At 41.0% G+C, this 22,406-nt stretch overlaps 1 protein-coding gene and 1 non-coding gene across 5 annotated transcripts in view; both read left to right on the forward strand.

Moving 5' to 3' along the window:
• The window catches only part of Acbd6 (acyl-CoA binding domain containing 6), a 183,740-nt gene extending 166,715 nt beyond the window's left edge, over positions 1-17,025 (forward strand). For all 4 annotated transcript variants that reach the window (XM_004658739.3, XM_045141755.1, XM_045141757.1 and 1 more), the window contains one exon: positions 16,743-17,025. In XM_004658739.3, the coding sequence (XP_004658796.2) occupies positions 16,743-16,903 (161 nt within the window). In that variant the 3' untranslated portion in view covers positions 16,904-17,025. The remainder of the gene's footprint in view (positions 1-16,742) is intronic.
• A 4,275-nt stretch (positions 17,026-21,300) lies between these two features.
• LOC123457888 lies at positions 21,301-21,431 on the forward strand. Its single transcript, XR_006635245.1, has one exon. It is a non-coding gene; the product is annotated as a small nucleolar RNA SNORA33 (small nucleolar RNA).
• Positions 21,432-22,406: the final 975 nt, after the last annotated feature.

Raw genomic sequence — 22,406 nt, forward strand, 5'->3', positions numbered from 1 at the left:
CCGGGGAATTGAACCTGGCTTCTTTGGCTTTACAGGAAGTGCCTTAAGCACTAAGCCATCTCTCCAGCTCCAAGAAATACTTTCCTTTTTATACTATTATTTATTAGATAGGGTGGGGGAGAGAAAGGACATGCCAAGGCCTCCAGCCACTGCAAACAAACTCCAGATGTGCATCTGGCTTACATGGGTAATGGGGAATCAAACCTGGGTCCTTTAGCTTTGCAGGCAAGTGCCTTAACCACTAAGCCATCTCTCCAACCCAGAAATACTTTCTTTTTTTTTTTTAAATATTTTTTATTTTTATTTATTTGAAAGTGACAGAGAGAGAGAGAATGGGTACACCAGGGCCTCCAGCCACTGCAGACGAACTCCAGATGCCTGCGCCCCCTTGTGCATCTGGCTAATGTGGGTCCTGGGGAATCGAGCCTTGAACCGGGGTCCTTAGGCTTCACAGGCAAGCGCTTAACAGCTAAGCCATCTCTCCAGCCCCAGAAATACTTTCTTAATAAACCTCTTGTCTGTGGTTTTACTTGCTATAGTTTTAGTTACTCATGGTCAGCTACAGTCCAGAAATATTAAATGTTTTAAAAATTTTTTAAATAAACAGTTAATCAATTTTAACTTGAACACTGTTCTGAGTAGCATGATGAAATCTCATGCCATCCTATTTCATCATCCTGGAACATGCCTCAGCTCTTTGTCTAACCTGTTTAAGCTCTATGTACTACACTACCCATTATTCCATAGTGATCTCAGCTATCAGGTGAACTGGTCACAGGTCATATGTTCCATTGACCCGTTAGTAACCTAACATATCACAATGCCTACGTCATTCACCTCACTTCATCTCATCACATGGCATGCATTGTCTTGCATCATCACAAGAGAAATAGTGAGTACAGGGCTGGGGAGATGACTCAGCGAGGGGCTAAAGGCATTTGCTTGCAAAGCCTGATGACCCAGGTTCAATTCCCCAGTATCCACCTAAAGCAAGATGCAAATAAGTTCATTTGTAGTGGCAAGAGGTCCTGGTGTACCCATTCTTCCTGTCTCTGTGTCTGTCTGTCTGTCTTCCTATCTCTTTCTGTCAAGTAAATAAATAAAATATATACTTTTTTAAAAAATAGTACCATATAGTAAAACGTTTAGAGATACTATATTCATGTTTTATTACAGAATATTGTTATAATCATTGTATTTCAGTAGTTACTGATTAATTTCTTAATAAGTTAAACGTTACCATAAGTATGTATATCTAAGGGAAAAAGCGTAGTGTAGAGTTTGCTACTATATGAGAGCTTGTTTGGAGGTTCTAGCAAGGGAGCACAGCTACTCGTGTAATCTTGACTGAAGACCAGTCCTCCTCTATTTGGTGAAGGTTGTCCTCTTCGACCAAGCATGCAGCTTCAGGAGGGACAGTGAACGGTGAGGGAGTAAGGGGATATCTGCCTAGCCATCCAGGTCAGCCAAATCGACCCTGGCAATCAATGGGGTGACAGATGTCGCAGCCAGATCACCCTCACATCCAAGTTTACTACTATTTGAAAATTCAGTAAGATCTTAAAATATATCTCCCAGGAAAAGGGAGACTACTATAGCTTAAGTAAAGAAAAAAATGATTTTAATTTATTTCCCATACTAACTTAACGATTAGCTTCCTGAAGAAATCCTTATTTAAACAGTCTATAGATAGATTAAAAATCATTTTATCAAGCCGGGCATGGTGGCACACACCTTTAATATCCCAGCACTTTGGAGGCAGGGTAGGAGGATCACCGTGAGTTCGAGGCCACCTGAGACTACATAGTGAATTCCAGGTCATCCTGAGCCAGAGTGATACCCTACCTCGAAAAACCAAAAAAAAAAAAAAAAATCATTTTATCATAAGATAAAAATGACATTGTGGCTCTTGGAAATCCACTTGATAAATTTGTTAAAATAAAAGATAATAAGAGGGCTGGAGAGATGGCTCAGCAGTTAAGGTACTTGCCTACAGAGCCTAATGTCCCCAGTTAATTCCCTAGTACCCACATAAAGCCAGATGCACAAAGTGGTGCATGCATCTGGAGTTTGTTTGCAGCAGCTGGAGGTCCTGGTATGCTGATTCTCTGTTTCTCTCTCAGCTTGCCAATAAATAAATAAAAATACTTTTTAAAGATGGCAAAAGTTTCATAAGTTGTAAAACACTAATAAAGGCCAGGGGTAGTGGCACATTCTTTATTTCCAGCTCTCAGAAAGCAGAGGTAGGAGGATTGCTGTGAGTTCAAGGCCAGCCTAAAACTACATACTGAGTTCCAGGTCTTCCTGGGCTAGAGCTAGACCCTACCTCAAAAAAAGAAAAGAAGTAGGAAGGAAAGACAGACTAATAAATATAATTCAGAGATCCTGTTTAGATAGGACTGTAGCTCAATAAAAGTCAGCCATCAATATTTAATCTAGATTAAGGATCATCATCCTTCAGACATGTGATGGTATCTGGGATAACCTGGCTCCTGTCAAATGGCTACAGAGTCAGAAGAGACTGAGACCTTCACAAAATTCTGAACCACACCTTTTCCTGGTGCCACATGTCAATAGGTCAGTGTTATTTTACTCCAGATACTTGTTATAAGGTCTAGAATTCATTGTCTTGTCTAACTAAGACAGCCCCTGGCATGGCATTACATACCCATGCTCTGCTGGGTCATTTCTTTCCTCCCTTCTGCACATATGTGTTTTCTTTTTATTGCTCCCTCCCAGAAGTTATAGCAATAACTACACCAGACTGAATGTGCCCTTGAGAATCTTGATAAGTCACTCTATCATTCCTAGCTAACCACTAAGTTCAAGTGTCTATGGATGTGGGAGTGCAGCCATCTAAGTGTGATATATGTTGAATATATTTACAGGTGGCATTAGGATAGGGTTTTTCCAAGAGGCTTTTCTGACTAGCTTCAAAACTATTTTGTTATTCTAAACATGGAAAAAATCTCTAAAATAATATTGTTTCATGGAAGATTAAGATCTAGAGCAGGGGCCTAGGGAGTGGATCAGTGGGTATGAGGACTTACTATGCAAGTGTGAGGGCTGGGCATTTGATCTCCCAGCACCCACATAAAAAGACAAGTGTGTGCTGGAGTGATGGTTTAGCAGTTAAGGTGTTTGCCTGCAAAGCCTTAAAAGGATCCCGGTTCAATTCTCCAGGATCCACGTAAGCTGGATGCACAAGGGGGCTCATGCATCTGGAGTTCATTTGCAATGGTTGGAGGCCCTAGCATGCCCATTCATTTTCTCTTTCTTTCCCTCCCCCCTCTCCCCCCTCTCTCAAATAAAAAAAATAAATAAATAAAAGAAAATTTATAAAAGAAAAAAGGCAAGTGTGTCTTTGCACATATGTAACCCTAGCACTGAGAGGGGCAGAGACAAGATGCCTGGAGCCTTCTGCTAAATCAGTATAACCAACAAACAGTATGATCTCCAGGTTTGGTTAAAGATGAAACTTTCTTAACTAGATTTTATTCTGTGAACATTTTTTTAAGAAGCTTTGCTGGTTAACATGTGCTCACCATTCTTTTTAAGATGAGAGGTGCCCCTAGATTGGTTAAAATGTGCTCACCATTCTTTTTAAGATGAGAGGTGCCCCTAGATTTCTTCACTTCCCACCCAATAAGGAATGCCAACAGTACATCTAGGAAATGCTAACATTGGGTTTCAGTGCCAGTGCAATCTGGAATTGAGCCAGAATTAATGAAGAGCTGGAACTGACACAGTACACGTGAGCCAGGACCTTCTAAGGGCTACACCCCAAGTTAAAAACAAAAAAGCTAACTTGGTGGTACACACTTGTAGTCCAATTACTCAGGAGACTAAGGTAAAAGTTCAAGGCCAGCCTGGGCAACATAATGAAATCATCTTCAAAATAAATAATAAAATAAACATGTAGAAAGGGGATTTTATTTGCCCCCCCCAATACAAGGAAGAAAGACAAAGACTACCTCAAACCACTATCTGCAAGGAGACAAAAATCTCCATCGCTCTCAAGCTTGGGGTCCAAATCCATACTCTGATTGTTTGAGAAATCGTCAGTTTTAAAAAAAATTATATTAGCAGGCTGGAGAGATGGCTTAGCAGTTAAGGTGCTGGCCTGCAAAGCCTAACGACCCAGGTTCACCATGTAAAGCTGGATGCACCTGAAGTTCGTTTGCAGCAACTGGAGACCCTGGTGCACCCATTCATATTTATTTCTCTCTCCCCCCACCTTCCCCCTCTGTCTCTTTCTCCTTGCAAAGAAAAAAAGAAATTAACATCAGTGTACTAGTCTGGTTTATCCCCTCCTACCTGTCCCCAGGACCTGACAGAAGTAAATGCTAAACTTTCCTTAAGGAACTTGTTTTCAACCCACATTGAAAGTCTGCTGAGAATAAAGATCGCAATCTAAAATTCCAAACCACACTGTGTAAGTGTCCATAGGTATAGTATGCCACAGGGTTTGATATGGAAGAAATTTAATAAAACTACTGTGTAAAAATTATTAGAATAATCTGTAAAAAAATAATAATAATAAAGAATAAAAAGCACAAGGATGAGACACTCCAAGACATGAGTGGGCAGATGAGAAAAAGAACCAAATAGAACTCTTAACAAATGAGGGGAAATATAGGCATTTTACAATGGGCAGGTTAAGGAATATAATTAACACAATAAAAAGTGCTATACAGCAAGGAGAGTGAGTTTCAGTCACATACAGTTTTCACAAACATTGTGTTGAGCTCAAGAGTGCATACTGTATACTTTCTACTTTTTATAAATGCCAGAAATAGGGAAAAATCATCTCAACAATTAGAGGACAAGAGCCGGGTGTGGTGGCGTGCACCTTTAATCCCAGGACTCAGGAGGCAGAAGTAGGTGGATTGCCGTGAGTTCAAGGCCCCCCTGAGACTACATAGTGAGTTCCAGGTCAGCATGGACTAGAGTGAAACCCTACCTTGAAAAACCAAAAAAAAAAAAAGAATTAGAGGACAAGATAATGATGACTTTGGAGGAAGAAGATTGGTAGAACTGGAAAGAGGTGCTTCTGAAACACTGGTATGATTTTTGAGGTATGTACCAATTATAGTTAAAGAAATAACTATTTGTGACTTTGGTACTCATCTGTATGTACTTTGTGCTCTAGTAAAAAGCTTACACACATACACCACACAGACACACACACAAAACCCTTACAGATAAGGTGGTAGTTTCTATTTTTTAGTCTTTCCAACAAATGCTGTAAACATAAGTATTAATCTCCTCCACTTGCAGATGAAAATCTGAAGGTGAGGACGATGCTGTGAACTTGACAGTAACATAGTTTATAGATAGCAGAGCACTTCTGCAGCTCCTCTAATTCTACATCCATACCACTTTTTGTAACTTCATACATGATTACAGTCTTGGATACTTTTATAATTCACATTGTTTTGTGGAAGTTGTTTTTATAAGGGGGAAGGGCTGTGTTTCTTTCTTGTTTTGAGATGGTCTCACTGTATATACCCTGGGTAAGATGGAACTTGCCATATAGCCCAGACTGGCTTCAAACTTCTAATCCTCCTGCCTCAGCCTCCAGAATGCTAGGATTACAGGCATGCATCACCACACTAATCTTAGAAGATAATCTTTTTAAAAAAATAAAATGAAGGAAAATCATTTATTATTCACCCAGTCAATACTGCATTTAGGAGTAAACATGTGCTGATATTTCTGTCCCATGTGCTTTTGTTTGCTGAGAGCTTAGACATTAATAATAAAAATAACCTTAATTCGGGAATTTTTCCCATAATTGATCTATTAAACTCTTATTTCTGTCTCTCAGGACATATTAATCACTGTGGAAAGAACAACACAGATACCATGTATGATATAATCAAAATAATTAAGCACTAAAATAATATCATTAGTTAAAGGTTTTGACATTACAAAATTTATAAAACTGAAATGTTCTGAGAACTCAGGAACATTTCATAAGAACTATAATCACTTTTAGAGTCATTCACTTTTAATTTATATTTCCTTACTAGGTTACTAGACTTTTTGCCACTTTTCAAGGTAGGTAGGTAGTTAAAATAGCCTTATGTGTAATAATAACAAGAGTTACCCGTTACTGAGCACCTATTATATGCCAGGGAATCCATTGAGCATGTTTTATCTGTTTAGTTGCTTAACATTATTTAACCCTTTTTTTAGTAGGTGCTTTATAGTTATTGATTTGATTTGATTTTAGGATCCTTAACCTATTCTTGGAGCTTTCATAAAACTGTAAGTATGGTTAAATCCAGTGAGTGCAGACTGTGTTGGGAAGGTCTTTGGGGGCTTATCTATTATTTTTTATGAATTACGGTTGAGCTTGACAGCTGTCCTTGTGTTGACAGCTCTTCTGATTATAGCAGTTGTCAAACTCCATCCTTAAGCAGGTTGTAAATCCTGGCTTCTTCCGATTAAAACTGGGTCAGAGCCAATTGCAGGTTAACTAGAGGCCAGTATTGTACTACTGTATATCCTTACTAGTTCATTCTAAGTGGTCTTTGTGCAGAAGCATAGTGAAAGCACTATTTCCTTACATTTTACCTGAATTTTGAGTCTTCAGATGCTAATGTTCTGTTATTTTGTTATTTTGCTAAGAAATATATTGCTGTAAGTGTGGTCTTCCTTACAAATAGCCTGCGAGTCTTCCCCTCCTCTTCCTCCACTGGGAATACTAATATCATTGCATCTGTGTCTCCCCGGGGAAATCAAGGCTTTTCCTTGCACGTGTGGTCATGTGATTGTAGAGTGGGCAGGCTTTGTATCCTCATGGGCCCTTGGTCTTCCACGTAAAGCACCATCTGTTCTGTTCCTTCCTCACTGTTACAGGGCAGTGGGAGGAGGCATTAGAGTGAAAATAAATAAAATAAAAAAGAAAGAAATTCATCATCAAAACCCTGAGGATTAATGGAGTCAGAAGGCTCACTGCTCTGAATGAAAATTCATCTTCACCTGTGCCAGTGTCAGGGCTGCCTCTATGGCACTTGACAAATAGAGGTTCCCAGGGTACCATAAATTCAGCAACTGTGCTGGTCCCTGTAGACTGGCTCAAGCTTTTCTGAGATGGTCTTGTGACTGTTTGTATTTCCCAGCATATTGTGGGTACCAGTATATGCCCCACTAATTTGGTAAAATGTTGGCACTCTTTCTTTATCACCCTTCTCTCTTCCTCATTGTTTTTGAGGGGACAGGCTGCTTACCCATTTTTGACAGAGGACTCTGCTTTGTAACTTGTGACTCACCAAAGATGCAGAAAGCAGGGAATAATTAATTAATTTTGAACAGTTACTAAGTTCTCAGCATGGTGTTACAGGGGAGGATGCAGAAAAGAATATCTCAAGTAGCTCACCAACTAGTTGAAGATTTTTCAACAGCAATTTGTTGGGCATTTATATGAGCCAATTCCCCCCCAGGTATTTCACATACCTCTTCAAATGAGGGTAAAATTCAACTCTGTGACTTAAAAAGAAAGGCCTTATCCTCCAAGGCAAGAAGTCTCTTCTCTTACTCTTCTGTACTACAGCTGACTGCTTGTTTATGCTTTCGTGTGAGTCTGTATGCACATAAAACCCCAGGTGAGGGCCTAGAGAGATGAGTCAGTGGTTAAGGAACTTGTCTTCAAAGCCTAAGAGGACCTGGGTTCTATTCCCCAGGACCCACATAAAGCCAGATGCACAAGGTGGCACATGCGTCTGCAGTTCATTGGCATTAGGTGGAAATCCTGGAGCTCCCATTCTCTCCCTTCCCCACCTCTCTTTTTCTCTGTATGTGTGTATGTGTGCCTTTCACACACACACACAGTCTCTCCCTCTCTTTCTCTCAAATTAATAAATAAAATACATCTTAAAAACCTATGTGGGGTTAGAGTGATTGCTTTGCATTTAAGGCACTTGCCTGTGAAGCCTAAGAACCCTTCAGATCCCATGTAAGCCTGGTACACAAGGTGGCTTTATGCATCTGGAGTGTGATTACAATGGCTGGAGGCCCTGGCAGGCCAATTTTCTCCCTTTCCCCCACCCTTCCCTCTCTCTTATTTTAAAAAAAAAAAAAAAAAAAAAAACCTAAGTGATTGTTAATAAAATTCCTTTTATAAAGGTACCATACCCCTGGCTCTGAAATACTATTTTGTAGCCCCTAAAGTTATAAATCTGCTTAACTGAGTCTAAAATTGCATTAATTTCTGTCATATTAGGGAATTGTTAGACAGCTTAGTGTTTTTAGATGGGCAGCTATGATCCATTAGATGTGGAACTTACTTTTTTTTTTCCCTTTTGCTGCTGTTATTAGGAACTTTAATATATGAACATATAGGAGTGTGATTGTATTCCCTTCCTTCCCTTCATCCGTTTTGTACCTGTCTTGCATCCCTGACAACCCTCTGTTCTCTGTTATTTTGTTTTGGTTTGGTTTGGTTTGGTTTGGTTTTGGTTTTTTTTTTTTTTTTAATTTTTTAAATTTTTATTAGCATTTTCCATGTTGTTTTGTTTTGTTTTGTTTTGTTTTTAGAGGTGGAGTCCTAGGCTTACCTGGAATTCACTATGTAGTCTCCGACTGGCCTGAAACTCACAGGTGATCCTCCAACCTCTGCCTCCTGAGTGGGCTGGGATTAAAAGGCATGTACTAGCATGCCCAGCTGTTTTGTTTTTTTTGTCCTCCTTCATGTCGAAAAAAATGGATAGGCTCAGAACCATGCTGATTTTGTGGAGGATCCATAACCTCTGGGGGGTCATGGATTTACCAGTTTGTTCATGTTGGAAGGGCAGTACTCCAGAGAAAGCCTCCTGTCTCTTACATTTGTTCCACTCCCTCTTTCACAGTGTTCCCTGAGCCTTTGATGGTGTGATGGAGATACCCTATAGTGTTAAGTTCTCAGCAGCCTCTGAGGGGTTTTGCATGCCACCATCTCCACAAACAAGACCCTCTGGCTAGCAGTGCACATAGCACTTGTATTCACTGTGCCACTTCTTCCACGTTGTGCCCTAAGCCCTGGGTGTGGTAGGGATGACTCATCATCTAGTGTTTCTCTTCTTGTCATTGTTTCAAGGTAGGGTTTCACTCTAGCCCAAGCTGACCTGGAATTCACTCTGTGGTCTCAGAGTGGCTTTGAACTCAGGGCAGTTCTCCTACCTTGCCTCCCAAGTGTTGGGATTAAAGGCATGCACCACCATGCCCAGCCACATAGTATTTTTGATCTATAACATCTCACTAGCAGGGACATGGCTTCCATCTCAGTTCCAGGTTAGTGTCTTCAGCAATAAGGTCTTACCATCTAGTTCTGGTGGGTAACCAAGCATTTTTGGCAATGGCCTGCATTATTTTGGGGGCCTCGTGGTCATTCCTTAGCAACAGCTCACTATGGGTGAGGGTGTGGGCCATCTATGGCACAGAGACCTGCAACAACCGATGGCTTCAGGGTAAAGGTTTCTCCACCCCAGCAGGACACTTCCACCCACCCTAACAGCTCTCTTTCTCTCTCTCACTCTCTTTCTCTCTAATGTTTCTGTTTACTTATGTGCAAGCAGAGAGAGAGAGAGGAGAGAGATAGCAAGAATGGGTGTGCCAGGACTTCCAGCCACTATAAATAAACTCCAGGTTCATGAGCTACTTTGTGCATCTGGCTTTTTACGTGGGTACTAGGGAATCAAACCCTGGTGGTTAGATTTTGTAGGTAAGCACCTTAACCACTGAGCCATCTCTCCAGCCCTCTCTCCTTTTGTTTGTTTGTTTTTTTAATTATATCTATCTGCTAACAAAAAGATTTCTTTGTTTCAAAGTAGGGTTTCACTATATTTATCCCATCTTTATGGGGATGTAATTTTTTTTTTTATTTTGCTTTTCAAGGTAGGGTCTCACTCTAGCTCAGGTTGAGCTGGAATTCACTATGTAGTCTCAGGGTGGCCTCGAACTCACAGCAGTCCTCCTACCTCTTCCTCCCAAGGGCTGAGATCAAAGGCGTGTATCACCACGCCCAGCTAGGAATTTAAATTTTTAAGCTCCATTCCTGAGTTGGAATCTAGAGATTATATCCTGTCTTACTGCTGGAAAAATTACTTCATAGTATAGCACATGTGAAATTACTACCCTCTGCCTAAGACAGTCATTTGTTTACATCTGCTAAGAGTTAACTTAGGTGAACTAAATGTGATTTGATAGATTATGCTACATTACAGAGTTCAACATGGTGTTTACTCTTCTGACATTGCTTAAAAGTCCCATTTAAAAAAAAAAACTTTCCATGGATTCTTCACAGCAAGTTGAGGCTCATGTCTGGTGTGTGAGTGGTTATTGCACAATGTAGTGTTCTATGGCTAGCTCTAGGCAAGCTATATGTCCTCATGGCTGCTGGATACTAGATAATGTATCTTTAACTTCTGATTTGTAGGAAACTGTCTTCTGTTTGAATCTAGGTTGATACATAGTCATTCATGATTAAACTCCAGAAATTTCTTACTTTGTGTTTGGGAAGGTGGCACACATGCATGGAGAGGAGTGTCTTTACATGTGTACACATGCGTGTGTAGGCCAGAGGAAAATCTCAGGTGTTGTCCTTAGGAATACCATCTACTAGTTTTTTGTTTGTTTGTTTTTGGTGTGTGTGTGTATTTGGGTTTTTTTGTTGTTGTTTTCAAGGTAGGAACTGTTTAGCCCAAACTGACCTGAAACACCCTTTGTAGCCCCAAGCTAGTTCCAAGCTTCTGCCTACCTCATCCTCCTAAGTGCTGGGATTAAAGACAAGTGCCACCATGCCCAGCACCATCCACTTCTTTTTGAGACAGGTTCTCTTCTTGGCTTGGAGCTCACTAGACTAGACTGGCTTGCCAAGAAAGCTCCAAGGATCCTCCTCTCTCTGCCTGTTGAGCCCTGGGATTATAGGAACAGCCACCATGCCTAGCATCCACATGGGTTCTAGACATCAAAATCAGGTCCTCATGCTTGCAAGGAAAGCACTTTACCCACTAAGCTATCTTCCATCTTCCCAATCTCTGAACTCCAGACATTTAAAGTAAAAGAGTTGATTGATATTATTTGGGGAAGCAATTTTAAGTTCTCAGCATGAGCTAGAAGCCTGGGAGTATTGTTCAGTGGTAAAAGTATGTGCTCAGCACTCATGAGGCCCTGGGTTCAAACCCCAGTACCATTAAAATAATCTGAAGGGGATGTTATAATTTTAAACACCTGAGCTAGGTGTGGTGGCACAGGCCTTTAATTCCAACCTTTGGGAGACCAAGGTAGGAGTATCACTGTGAGTCTGAAGCCAGAGTGAGTTCCAGGTCAGGTTGAGCTAGAATGAGACCCTGGATGGATGGATGCCTTCTCTTTGATCCTGTGCTATGACAAAGACACACTACTGCCTGTCAAGGTAGAGAGTAGCCCTTGAGTCTCAGAAACTATCCAGATATATTATCTTAGCCAACCAGCAGCTCTAAATATTACTTTCATGTGTAGATTCCCAATAACCTTCACAGAGATTGAATTGGCAGCTTAAAACTCCCTTAGCAAAATCACCACACTTCCATTGCTTCTGGTGGTGAATTCTGCAAAATATTTATGGGAAAAAAATAATACCAGTTCTACATGCAAAACAGATCCAGTTCACCTGAGCTAAAAGGCCAGTATTTTGGCCCCTATTCCCAGGTCATGAGGCCACTGGCAATGATGGAACACTTCTACACTGTCCCCTGATAAGTGACCTGTCCTCCTGATCAGGGAGAATATAGAGACCCAGAAACAAAAAAAATCCTTGTACAGTCTTAAACAGGAGAATCACAACTGAGGAAAAATCAGTCCTGGCTTCCTAAAGGCGAGAAAGGCCACTTGGCCAGCACTGCCCTGACTCATCCTAACAGACAGCACCAGTATCAGAGAAGCTATAGGGCTACTCCCAGGTCCCTGAAGTCTCCTTTGAAGAGTCATTAGTGTCCTCCAAAATTCATCCTTGATTAAATTTTGGCTACCTGCTTGGTCTTAAACACTCAGAGAAAAATGTATAACCAAAGATAAAAGGATACTTCAAATATTACCTGAATGGCCTATTAAATATACAATAAGAGCTTTTCAAAAGGGGAAACAAACAAGGCCTTAAGACTTTGGCCCCCTCTCTAATAGTTCTAATTCTCCAATTAAAAAAAAACTATAGATGTCAAAATGGTTATTTTCAAATCATATATAAGGGTGCTTAGTTCAAAAGACTACCTTATATTGGAAACAGTGAATGGCAAGTCCCTTCGAACATGTGCCAGGACATTATCAAATAAATCCTGAGGCCAAAAATATATTTGTACATCCCTTAATGGCACCCAGTGGCCCTATGGTACCAACCTTTGGCCTTGGCTAACCCAAGGATAGATTTTAAAAGGTACACTCTGAAAGGCTATTATACAAAATATGGTATAGTCTCCATTATCAAGGTTAAATGTTGTGTATATATATATTCTTGATAACCCTGCTACTATCTCATCTATTTTACACGCCATGCGGAAACAGATTCAGCCCAATGTCAGAGACAACTGTGTCATTCAGTGAACAGTTCCAGAAGGAAATCTCAGCCAGCTCATGCTCAGATGGTCCTGAGGCAGTCCAATTCCATCTACCTGGTTCCTTTGCATGCTCCCCAAGGCCTGGAAGTTCATAAGAAGAGAACCCTGAAAGCAGCCAGTTTGTTGTGTGCCCCCTTGTCATTAGCTCCTTGCTTTCATTCTTTCTCCACAACATTTTCTTCCTGCACTTCATCAATACTCTTTCAGAGTCCTTTAAAAAAGTTCCCTTCTCTGGGAGAGACTCTCTAACTGCCATATGTCTATACTCCTGTTCAGCTGGAAGCAGTTAAAGACTGACCAGTCGCCGTCCCCCTTCCTATAACAGAAGTTAGAGTGTCTTCTCAAAAGTGTGGGGAACAAGAGGGATTATTAGACAGGGTGACAGCCTCTGAAAGTAAAAAAGGCAGGAAGATCTACACTTGCTATAGATCAAAGGATCATCTGGATTCTTACCTCTCACCTAGTTCCCAGACCTATTTTTCCACAAGCCCCTCTTGAGAGGGAGGTCTTTACACTATAGTTGGTCAAGCTTAGTCCCCAGAACTTGGCTAGCCTCTTCCTGAGACAACCCCTAGTCCTAATCAGTCAGCTGTCGTGAGCCAGAATGCAAGGCCCACCACTATAAGGTATAAATACCTTTGCAAGGGTTGGGCATGCTCTCAGAGCTGCCAGGCCACTTGGGAACTTCCAGCTGCTGGTGAGTTTTCATTCAGGCTGAGCCAAAGGGAAAGTCCACCAACCTTTGCTCTCACATGGGCTGTGTATCCCCTTCCAGCTCTCCAGTTTTCCTAGGCCCTCTACATGGGACCTATAGTCACATGGGTCTTTTCTTGGCTCTGCATTTCCTTCAATAAATATAATAATTTAGTACTTTTTTTTTAAAGTTCCAGAAAATAGAGGAGAGCACTTCACAGCTCTTTCTCTAAGACCAAAAGTACCCTATAGGTCAATATCTCTTATGACACAAAATCTCTAATAAGATATTAGCAAATAAAAGGCAGATATAGGGCTGAGGAGAAGGCTTAGCAGTTAAGTGCTTCCCTGTGAAGCCTAAGGGCCCTGGTTCGAGGCTCAATTCCCCAGGACCTACGTAAGCCAGATGCACAAAGTGGCGCATGCATCTGGAATTCATTTGCAATGGTTGGGGGCCCTGGTGCGCCCATTATCTCTCTCCCTCCCCCCCCCCAGAGGGGAGATCTCCCTCTCTGTCACTCTCAAATAAATAAATAAAAATAAAAGTTAAAAGATACCAAAAAAAAGTTAAAAGATGCAAACTCAGTTGTGGTGGTGCACACCTTTAATCCCAGCACTTGGGAGGTAGAGGTAAGAGGATCACCATGAGTTCAAGGCCATCCTGAGACTACATAGTGAATTCTAGGTCTGCCTGGGCTAGAGTGAGACGTACCTCAAAGAAACAACAACAGAGAAAAGGGCAGATACAGAAAAGGAATAAATCATGATCAAATATGTATTAGCTAGGGATGCAAGATAGGTAATTTGGAAACCATTGCATTATACCATATCAACCAATTTAAAATATGATTGATATATGTAGAAAAAAGCTGTTGACAAAATTCAATCTCCTTCATGATTAAAAAACAACTCCAGAGCAAAATAGGAATAACAAGGAACTTCCTCAGCTTGAGGGACTTCACAGGTCATTCTGTCCTGCCTGTTGAAGGGCTGCATGCTCTCCATGGCATCCCCCTCCCCTCTGCCTTTGCAGTGTGTGCCACAGCGTATATTCTTTCTTACTAGAGTTGGCTGTTTTCATGTTTATACTAAGTCCCTCAGAGCAGGAATTCCAGCTGTACCCTTGGCAGGACTGATGTAGTATGTGCCAAGCTCCATGCCCTTCTTTCCCTGTTTTCAAAAAGTTTATGCTGCTGTGTGATGTGTCATAAAACAAAAGGGAATATAAAATGTGGTGGGTAATGTAAAATGTGGCTATAGAAAATGTACTCACCTCTGAACTTAATTAAGAAAGTAGAACATCACCAAGACTACTCTTGAAGTCCCCATGGGCACCTGTCCAGTAACACGGCCCTCCCTGGAGCTCTGGTGATTGTCACCACTGCAAGTTTAGCTTCGTTTCTCGCATGTAGTTCTGGCTGGTCCAGAACTTAGTAGATACATCAAGCTGGCATTGAACTTAACATGCTCTTCCTGCCTCTGGCTCCTGAGTGCTAGTATTACAAGTATATGCCACCACACCTGACCTGACTGCAAATTTTACATTAATGATCTCTTTTATAATTTTACTATAAGTTTGTATGTCTAAGCAATAGGGTTTAGTTTCATCTATTTTTCTTTCCCCGTTGTGTGAAGCTATAGTTCATTAGTTTGCAATATAATATGGGATTTCACTGCACAAGTGCAGTGTTTTATTTCTGTTACTCTTCATGAGCAGTGGGCTGTTTCCATTGAAGTCCATTTGGAACAGTGCTGCTATGTATACTCTTGCGAACATCTCCCGGAGAACACCTGCAGATGCTTCGCTTCGATGGAGTGCATAACTAGAAGTAGGGACAAATTATTGTCCAAAGTGGCAGTGCTGGTGGTCACTCTCAGGAGTCTCAAGTCTCTTGTACCAGGTATGCTTACTGTTTGGCATTGTTAGAGGTTTTAATTTTCATTTCTCTGATTACTAATGTGGTTGCTCATCTTGTGTGGTTTTTTTTTTGCCATTTTTGTTTCATTTTGTGTAAAATGCCCATTTTTTTGTTAAATTTTTTTTGTTTATTTTTAGTTATTTACTTGAAAGGGACAGACAGAGAAAAAGACAGATAGAGAGAATGGCACACCAGGGCCTCCAGCCACTGCAGATGAACTCCAGACGTGTGCGCCCCCTTGTGCATCTGGCTAACATGAGCCCTGGGGAATCGAGCCTCAAACTGGGGTCCTTAGTGTTCACAGGCAAGTGTTTAACCGCTTAGCCATCTCTCCAGCCCTAAAATGCCCATTTTTGCTTTCAACCCAGTCATCTCGGCCCCATCTAATTATTAGATCTTTGCTTCCTCACTAGTTATAATGCTGTCTTTGTCATAAATCAAACTTCCATGTATAAGCAGAAGAATGGATAGCTTTGTGCTCTAATCCTTTGGTCTGTTTGTCCATCCTGGGACAATTCCAGGCATCTTTATAGTAAGTCTGGCTGGATATCTATTGGCCTGTTTCCACCTTCTCTGTGTCTTGGACTTAGTGATTGATTGCATTGGTAGGTGGGCTTTTTTCCTTTAAAAAAAATTTTTTTAAGTTTTTTGGTTTTTTGAGGTAGGGTCTTGCTCTAGCCCAGGCTGTCCTGGAATTCACTATGTAGTGATCCTCAGGTTGGCCTTGAACTCAGAGCAATCCTCCTACCTCTGCCTCCCAGGTGCTGGGATTAAAGGTGTGTACCACCATGCCCTCTCTCTGTCTCTCTCTCTCTATTTCTCCCTCCCTCCCTCCCTCCCTCTCTCTCTCTCTCTCTCTCTCTCTGTCTATCTGCCTCTTTCTCTCTGTCCCTCTCAAATAAATAACTAAAAGCTTTTTCCTGTTTTATTTTTTAAGATTTCATGTGATAATTACTAGAGAAACTTTTTCACACTTACAAATTTTTTTTGTTTCTTTGTTTGTTTTGTTTTTCGAGGTAGGGTCTCACTCTAGCTCAGGCTGACCTGGAATTCACTATGTAGTCTCAGGGTGGCCTTGAACTCATGGTGATCCTCCTACCTCTGCCTCCCGAGTGCTGGAATTAAAGGTGTGTGCCACCATGCCTGGCTTAACACTTAAAAATTTTAAAGTTCAGTTAGCTACACACTCATTCCCTCATCCTAGAATTTTTCTTTGATGCATTTAGTCTTTTACCATGGGCTGCATTCAGCAGACACTGTAAGTCCTATACTTTGTTCATTCTTTGCCTTCATTCTATTTTTGAGAATAGGATCAAAAAGCCTCACAATTTTTTTAAAAAATGTTTTCCTAGGCAGACAGAAAGGCTAATTTGATTTTCCTGAGCCTTGAAAAGCCAGTGTCCTCTCACAGTTCTTTGCAAGGCCTGGTCACTCTCCAACTACCACCAGGTCACCACTGTCCAGTGTTTCTTGCAGCTCAGTACCCACCACTGCTCTGGAATGCTCCTCTACCTCCCTATAAGCTTGTCATCATCTTTGCCCATTTTTCTTTCAGCTGCTGCCTGCGAGTTCTTGGATATCGTGGAGCTGCTGCTGCAGTCTGGCGCTGACCCCACTCTCCGAGACCAAGACGGCTGTATGCCGGAAGAGGCGACGGGCTGCAAAGCCGTGTCTTCCATGCTGCAGCGGCACAGAGCCAGCAAGCTTGTTAGTTAGGCGGTCTGAAACCAGGGCTTCAGGGATGAGAGAAACAGCAAAAATAATACTTCTTTCACCACATCTTTGGTGTGCATTGGCTAATAAAATCAGTTCTGAGGAACTGGAATTTTGACATCTCAGCAATTCATTCTATATGCATACATCCTAGGAGTACGGTTTTGGTGATGAACATGTGTACTGTGCGTAATATAATCCAGTTCTGCTGAGCATGCCCTGAAATTTATCATCCCTGCTCTAGAGGGTGGGGAGAGGAACAGACAGATCATATTTCACAATATTAAACATGGCTGTTCTTTCAAAAAACATGCAGAAGCAAAATGTGCCCATCAGCATGGCCCTGACAATTAGGGAAGTTTCATGAATCCCAATGTAGAGAAAATCAGGATTGAATAGTATTTTTCACAGGTAATCTGAATAGTTAATTAAAGCCAATATTCTTAGACAGACTTGAAATAATATGAAAGAAAATGGGTATTTAGGAAAAGAAAACAAGAGGGAGGAGAAGAGAGAGGGTAGAATTTTCACCTAAGGGCTTCAGAAGTCAGATCAACAATTAGAGTTACCGAAAACCTCAAAACCTTGAGCATTTAAAATAATATTCAGCAGACTCACTCTAGGATTAAAAACACAAGCTCTGGAAAATGCATGGAAAGATCAAGATACCTCAAACACACAAAACAGAATATCCCTAAGGAGGCTGGGGAGATGGCTCAGCAGTTAAAGGCACTTGATTGCAAAGCCTGCCAACCTGGGTTCAATTCCCCAGTGCCCACATAGAGCCAGGTGTACAGAGTAAGTAGCACATATATCTGGAGTATGTTTGCAAATGTAGGAGACCCTGGTGTTCCCATAGTGTCCCTTGCTCCCTTTCTCTCACACGCACATACACAAATACAAAAATAATTCTTTAAGAATATCGCTAATAGCTCTTAATTACCTATATGCCTTTGTCCTGTGTGCCAGTAGCTCCAAAAGAAACTCAGGCCTGAACTTACAGACCTGTTTGTCATCTTCATACTAGAAGAGCGACCAACAAGTGTGACTATTAAGGATAACGTAATAAACTTGCTTAGTGAAGCCCACAGCATGTATGAGGTCTTCATTAGTTTGAGCTATCCTGTCCTTCTAGAACAAACCCCACAGTACAAATGAGGCACATGAATACTGCTTGTTTTGTGGTTTTTATAGCCTAACTTACTTTTTTTTTTTTTTTTGAAATGTAAATCAAAATCACTCACCACAACTATTCATTTTTTAAATAATTACCTGTGGTAATGATATGCATGTTGATACATAAAGTTATTTATTCATTTGAGAAATTTAAGAATGGTTTTCAGAGCAAGAAGTTATCCAGGAACTCCCTTTTCCAATTTGAGCTTGATAATTTTTATTTATTTATTTGCAAGCAGAGAGAGGAAAAGGAGAATATGGGTGCCCCAGGGCCTTGCCTCTGCAAATGAACTCCAAATAAATGCACCACTTTGTGCACCTGGATTTACATGGGTTCTGAATCAAATCTAAACCTACAGGCTTTGCAAGCAAGTGTTTTTAACCATTGAGCTATCCTATCAAGTTCAATGTTTTTAGGCAGATTTTTTGTTATTTTATCACATTGAAAAATTTATGGATTTGTAAGCAAAGGCTATGATTCATCTTTTTATTTTATTTTGAAGATTTTAATTTTATATTTAAAACTATTGCAATGGGCTGGAGAGATGGCTTAGTGGTTGAGATGTTTGCCTGCAAGGCTAAGGACCCAGGTTCAATTCCCCAGTACCCACGTAAGCCAGATGCACAAGGTGGCACATGCATCTGGAGTTCAAGTGGCTGAAGGCCCTGGGGTGCCCATTCTCTCTCCCTCTCCCTCTCTTTCTCCCTCTCCTCTCTCTCCCAAATAAATAAATTAATTAATTATTTTTTAAAAAATCTATGACAGGGGTCTGGAGAGATGGCATAGTGGTTAAGGTGTTTGCCTGCAAAGTCTTAAGGACCCAGGTTGTATTCCTCAACACCCACATAAAGCCAAATGCACAAGGTGGCACATGCATAGGAAAAACACACACACACACACACACAAGAAAAAAGTCTATGCAAAAAATAGCCATCAGTGAGGCTAAGTGTGGTGGTACATGCCTGTAAATCCCAGCATTGGAGAGATTTCAAGTTCAAGACCAGCCTGGGCCACATAGTGATACCCTATCTCAGAACGGAAGGAAGGAAGGAGGGGGGAAAAAAAGAGAGGAAGGGAGAGAAGGAAGAAGAAAGGAAGGAAGGCAAGCAGCTTAATATTTTCAAGTGAATTCTATAATTAATTTCCAAAATATCTCTTCTTTTGTCACCAGTCTCTGAATCTTCAAAAACCTTGCTATTGGGCTGGGGAGATGGCTCAGTGGTTAAAAGTTCTTGTTTACAAAGCCTGCTGACCTAGGTTCAATTTCCCAATATCCATGTTGAGCCATATGCACCGGGAGTTGGTTTATAGTGGCAAGAGCCTCTGGCATGCACACATTTACATTCTTTCTCTCTCTCTCTCTTGTCCTCCCTGACTCTCTGACAGTCTCTCTCACTAATAAGTAAAATTTTAAATAAAAAACCTTGCTAGCATTGCAACTTGTGATTTCCCTGGGTCTTACAAATCAGATTTTGTCCATAAATGTCAGTGAACACCGGGTCATGGTTTACTTTTGGTTCCTTTAAAATCACCCAGTTACTATGCTCGTGATTGCACATGAGTCAGGATCTGAGTGTGCTACCAAAGGCCGAAGAATATCCCACTGACGATGAACGGAGTTTGCAGAAGCAGAAAACCAGCTTACTTCCCCAAATACATGGTGAACTGTGTTCATCAGAATAAAACCAGTGGACAGTTTAACTTAGTGTACATTAAAATTAGTCTTGCTATGCATAGTTTTTTTTTTCTTGGACAGATTAGTAGTATTTAAAATAGTTATTAGAAAATATAGACAACCTGCTTTCTGGAGATTCATTTTTGCTTATAAGTCAACAAGAATTTTAAAATTTTTGGCTTTTTGGGTTTGGTTTGATTTTTTTAAATTTTGGTTTATTTTTACTTATTTATTTGAAAGGAACAGACAGAGAAAGAAAGAGGCACAGAGAGAGAGAGAGAGAGAGAGAGAATGGACGTGCCAGGGCCTCCAGCCACTGCAAACGAACGAACTCCAGATGTGTGCACCTCCTTGTGCATCTGGCTAATGTGGGTCCTGAGGAATCAAACTTCGAAGGGGGGTCCTTAGGCTTCACAGGCAAGCACTTAACCGCTAAGTCATCTCTCCGGTCCCGGTTTTGTTTTTGTATATTTACCAGGTTTAAAATTCAGTTTACCTCATTTTTTTTGAAGCAGGGTCTGACTTTAGCCAAGGCTGAATTGCAACTCATTCTGTAGCCCTAGGGTGGCCTTGAACTTACAGTGATCCTCCCTCCTCAGCCTCCAAAGTGCTGGGATTGAAGGCATATGCCACCATGCCCAGCAATTATTTGATATTTTAATGCATAGGAGCATTTTTTTTAATGCTTACTACAGGGGGATGAGGTTAAAGATGCTTGCTTGCAAAGCATGCTGGCCTGGGTTCATTTCCCCAGTGCCCAGATGAACAATGTGGCACATGGGTCAGGAGTTCATTTGCAAGAGGCCTGGGCATACCCATTCTTTCATGTTTCTCTCTCACTCACTCTCTTTCACATACAAATGAATGCTTACTAGAAACTGGTTGGTAGGAGAACTCATGAAGTAGATGAAGTGGTGGATAACTAAAGGGACATGCTTTATTCTTTTTTTTTTTTTTAATTTTTTATTTGAGAACGACAGACACAGAGAGAAAGACAGATAGAGGGAGAGAGAGAGAATGGGTGCGCCAGGGCTTCCAGCCTCTGCAAACGAACTCCAGACGCGTGCGCCCCCTTGTGCATTTGGCTAACATGGGACCTGGGGAACCGAGCCTCGAACCAGGGTCCTTAGGCTTCACAGGCAAGCACTTAACCACTAAGCCATCTCTCCAGCCCATGGGACATGCTTTATTACTATTTCAGTCTCTACACTGTTTATGATATTGCCTTCCTAGTCTTACCTTATTCTCAGTTCTGTATTTCTTTATTGTCTTGTCCTGACAGCCACCTCTGTAGCTGTGTATCTGCACATAAAAACATGCTTAGCCTCATTTTTCTCATGTCCTTAAAAATAATTTATTGCATTTTTCCTTCATTTTCTTACTGAAGTTGTTATGATCAGAACATGCTGCTGACTTTCTGGAATATTTATTCATGATTTTATTTACTGTGTCCTCTGTGCACTCATCAAGAGACCCTGATTGTCTTCATAGTAGTCTTGGTGCACACTAGTGAAAAATGAAGGGGAAATGATGATAAAAATAAAATCATAGCCAGCCAATTAATCTACTCATTTGAATGTGTTTCTGCAGAAGTTCAGGAACAGCTGGCAACGGTGATGCCATTTTATGAGCCTTAAGGACAACTGAGGTCATTACTGTCCCTCAAAATTGCTACAATATAATGTTGAAACGTTTTCATAAGGCTAAATTAAAATTGTACTGTAACTTGTTCTAAGATTAGTGAAACTTGAAAAAGTTAATAACTGGCATGATAAAAAGAAAGAAAATTAATGTCAATAATTATCAAAGAGAGGGAAAAGTATCCATCTGATTGTCTTTATCCTCAGGACCCTGGCTTGATTCTTTTGTGTGAATAAATGGTGCTGGGAATTGAATCCAAGGCCTTCTGCATGCTAAGCCACCATTTTTACCCCTAAGCTATACCCTACGCCCGGGTTGAGTCTGTCTTCTAGTTTGCTACTTTCAGATCACTTGAAAAACTATGAGCCCCTTCTCTTAAAACTATGTTTTACTTAGAAGTCCAAGGGATTTACACATACCTCCTATCACTCATACCACTGGGGTCTGTGAATTTCATTCAGAGCTAATTTTTTGTTTCTTGACACAGAATGAGAAGCCTTTTGTTAGCTAACACAATTTTCACAAGTAAGTTTTTAAATTTTATTTATTGACAGTTTTTTACATGTATATAATGTATCTTGATCATAGCCACTTCCCATTACCTTCTCTTTTCCCCCTGTCCCACGGAACCTGTTTTTCCCAGCTAGTCCCTCCTCTACTTCTGTGTCGTGTGTGTGTGTGTGTGTGTGTGTGTGTGTGTGTGTGTGTGTGTGTGTGTCTGTCTTTCTGTCTGTCTGTCTGTCTGACTGTCTGAGTTTAGAGTTGCTTGTATGAACATCACTGAAGAAAATGTCTGCCTCCCTCCCCAACAACCAGTAACTTCTTAGGGAGAGGTAGAGGCCTCATACTTTCCCCTGCCATCCGTGATGGAATGTTGATGGGCCCATACTGTACATGTTTTATGCAGGTAACTGTCATCACTATGAGTCCAGGAGACAAAGTTCCACAGCACACACACACACACACACACACACACACACGCCCTCTGGCTCTGGCTCTGGCTCCTACATGTC

The sequence above is a fragment of the Jaculus jaculus genome, chromosome 1 (genome assembly GCF_020740685.1).
Source record: "Jaculus jaculus isolate mJacJac1 chromosome 1, mJacJac1.mat.Y.cur, whole genome shotgun sequence".
NCBI classification, from domain to species: Eukaryota; Metazoa; Chordata; class Mammalia; order Rodentia; family Dipodidae; genus Jaculus; species Jaculus jaculus.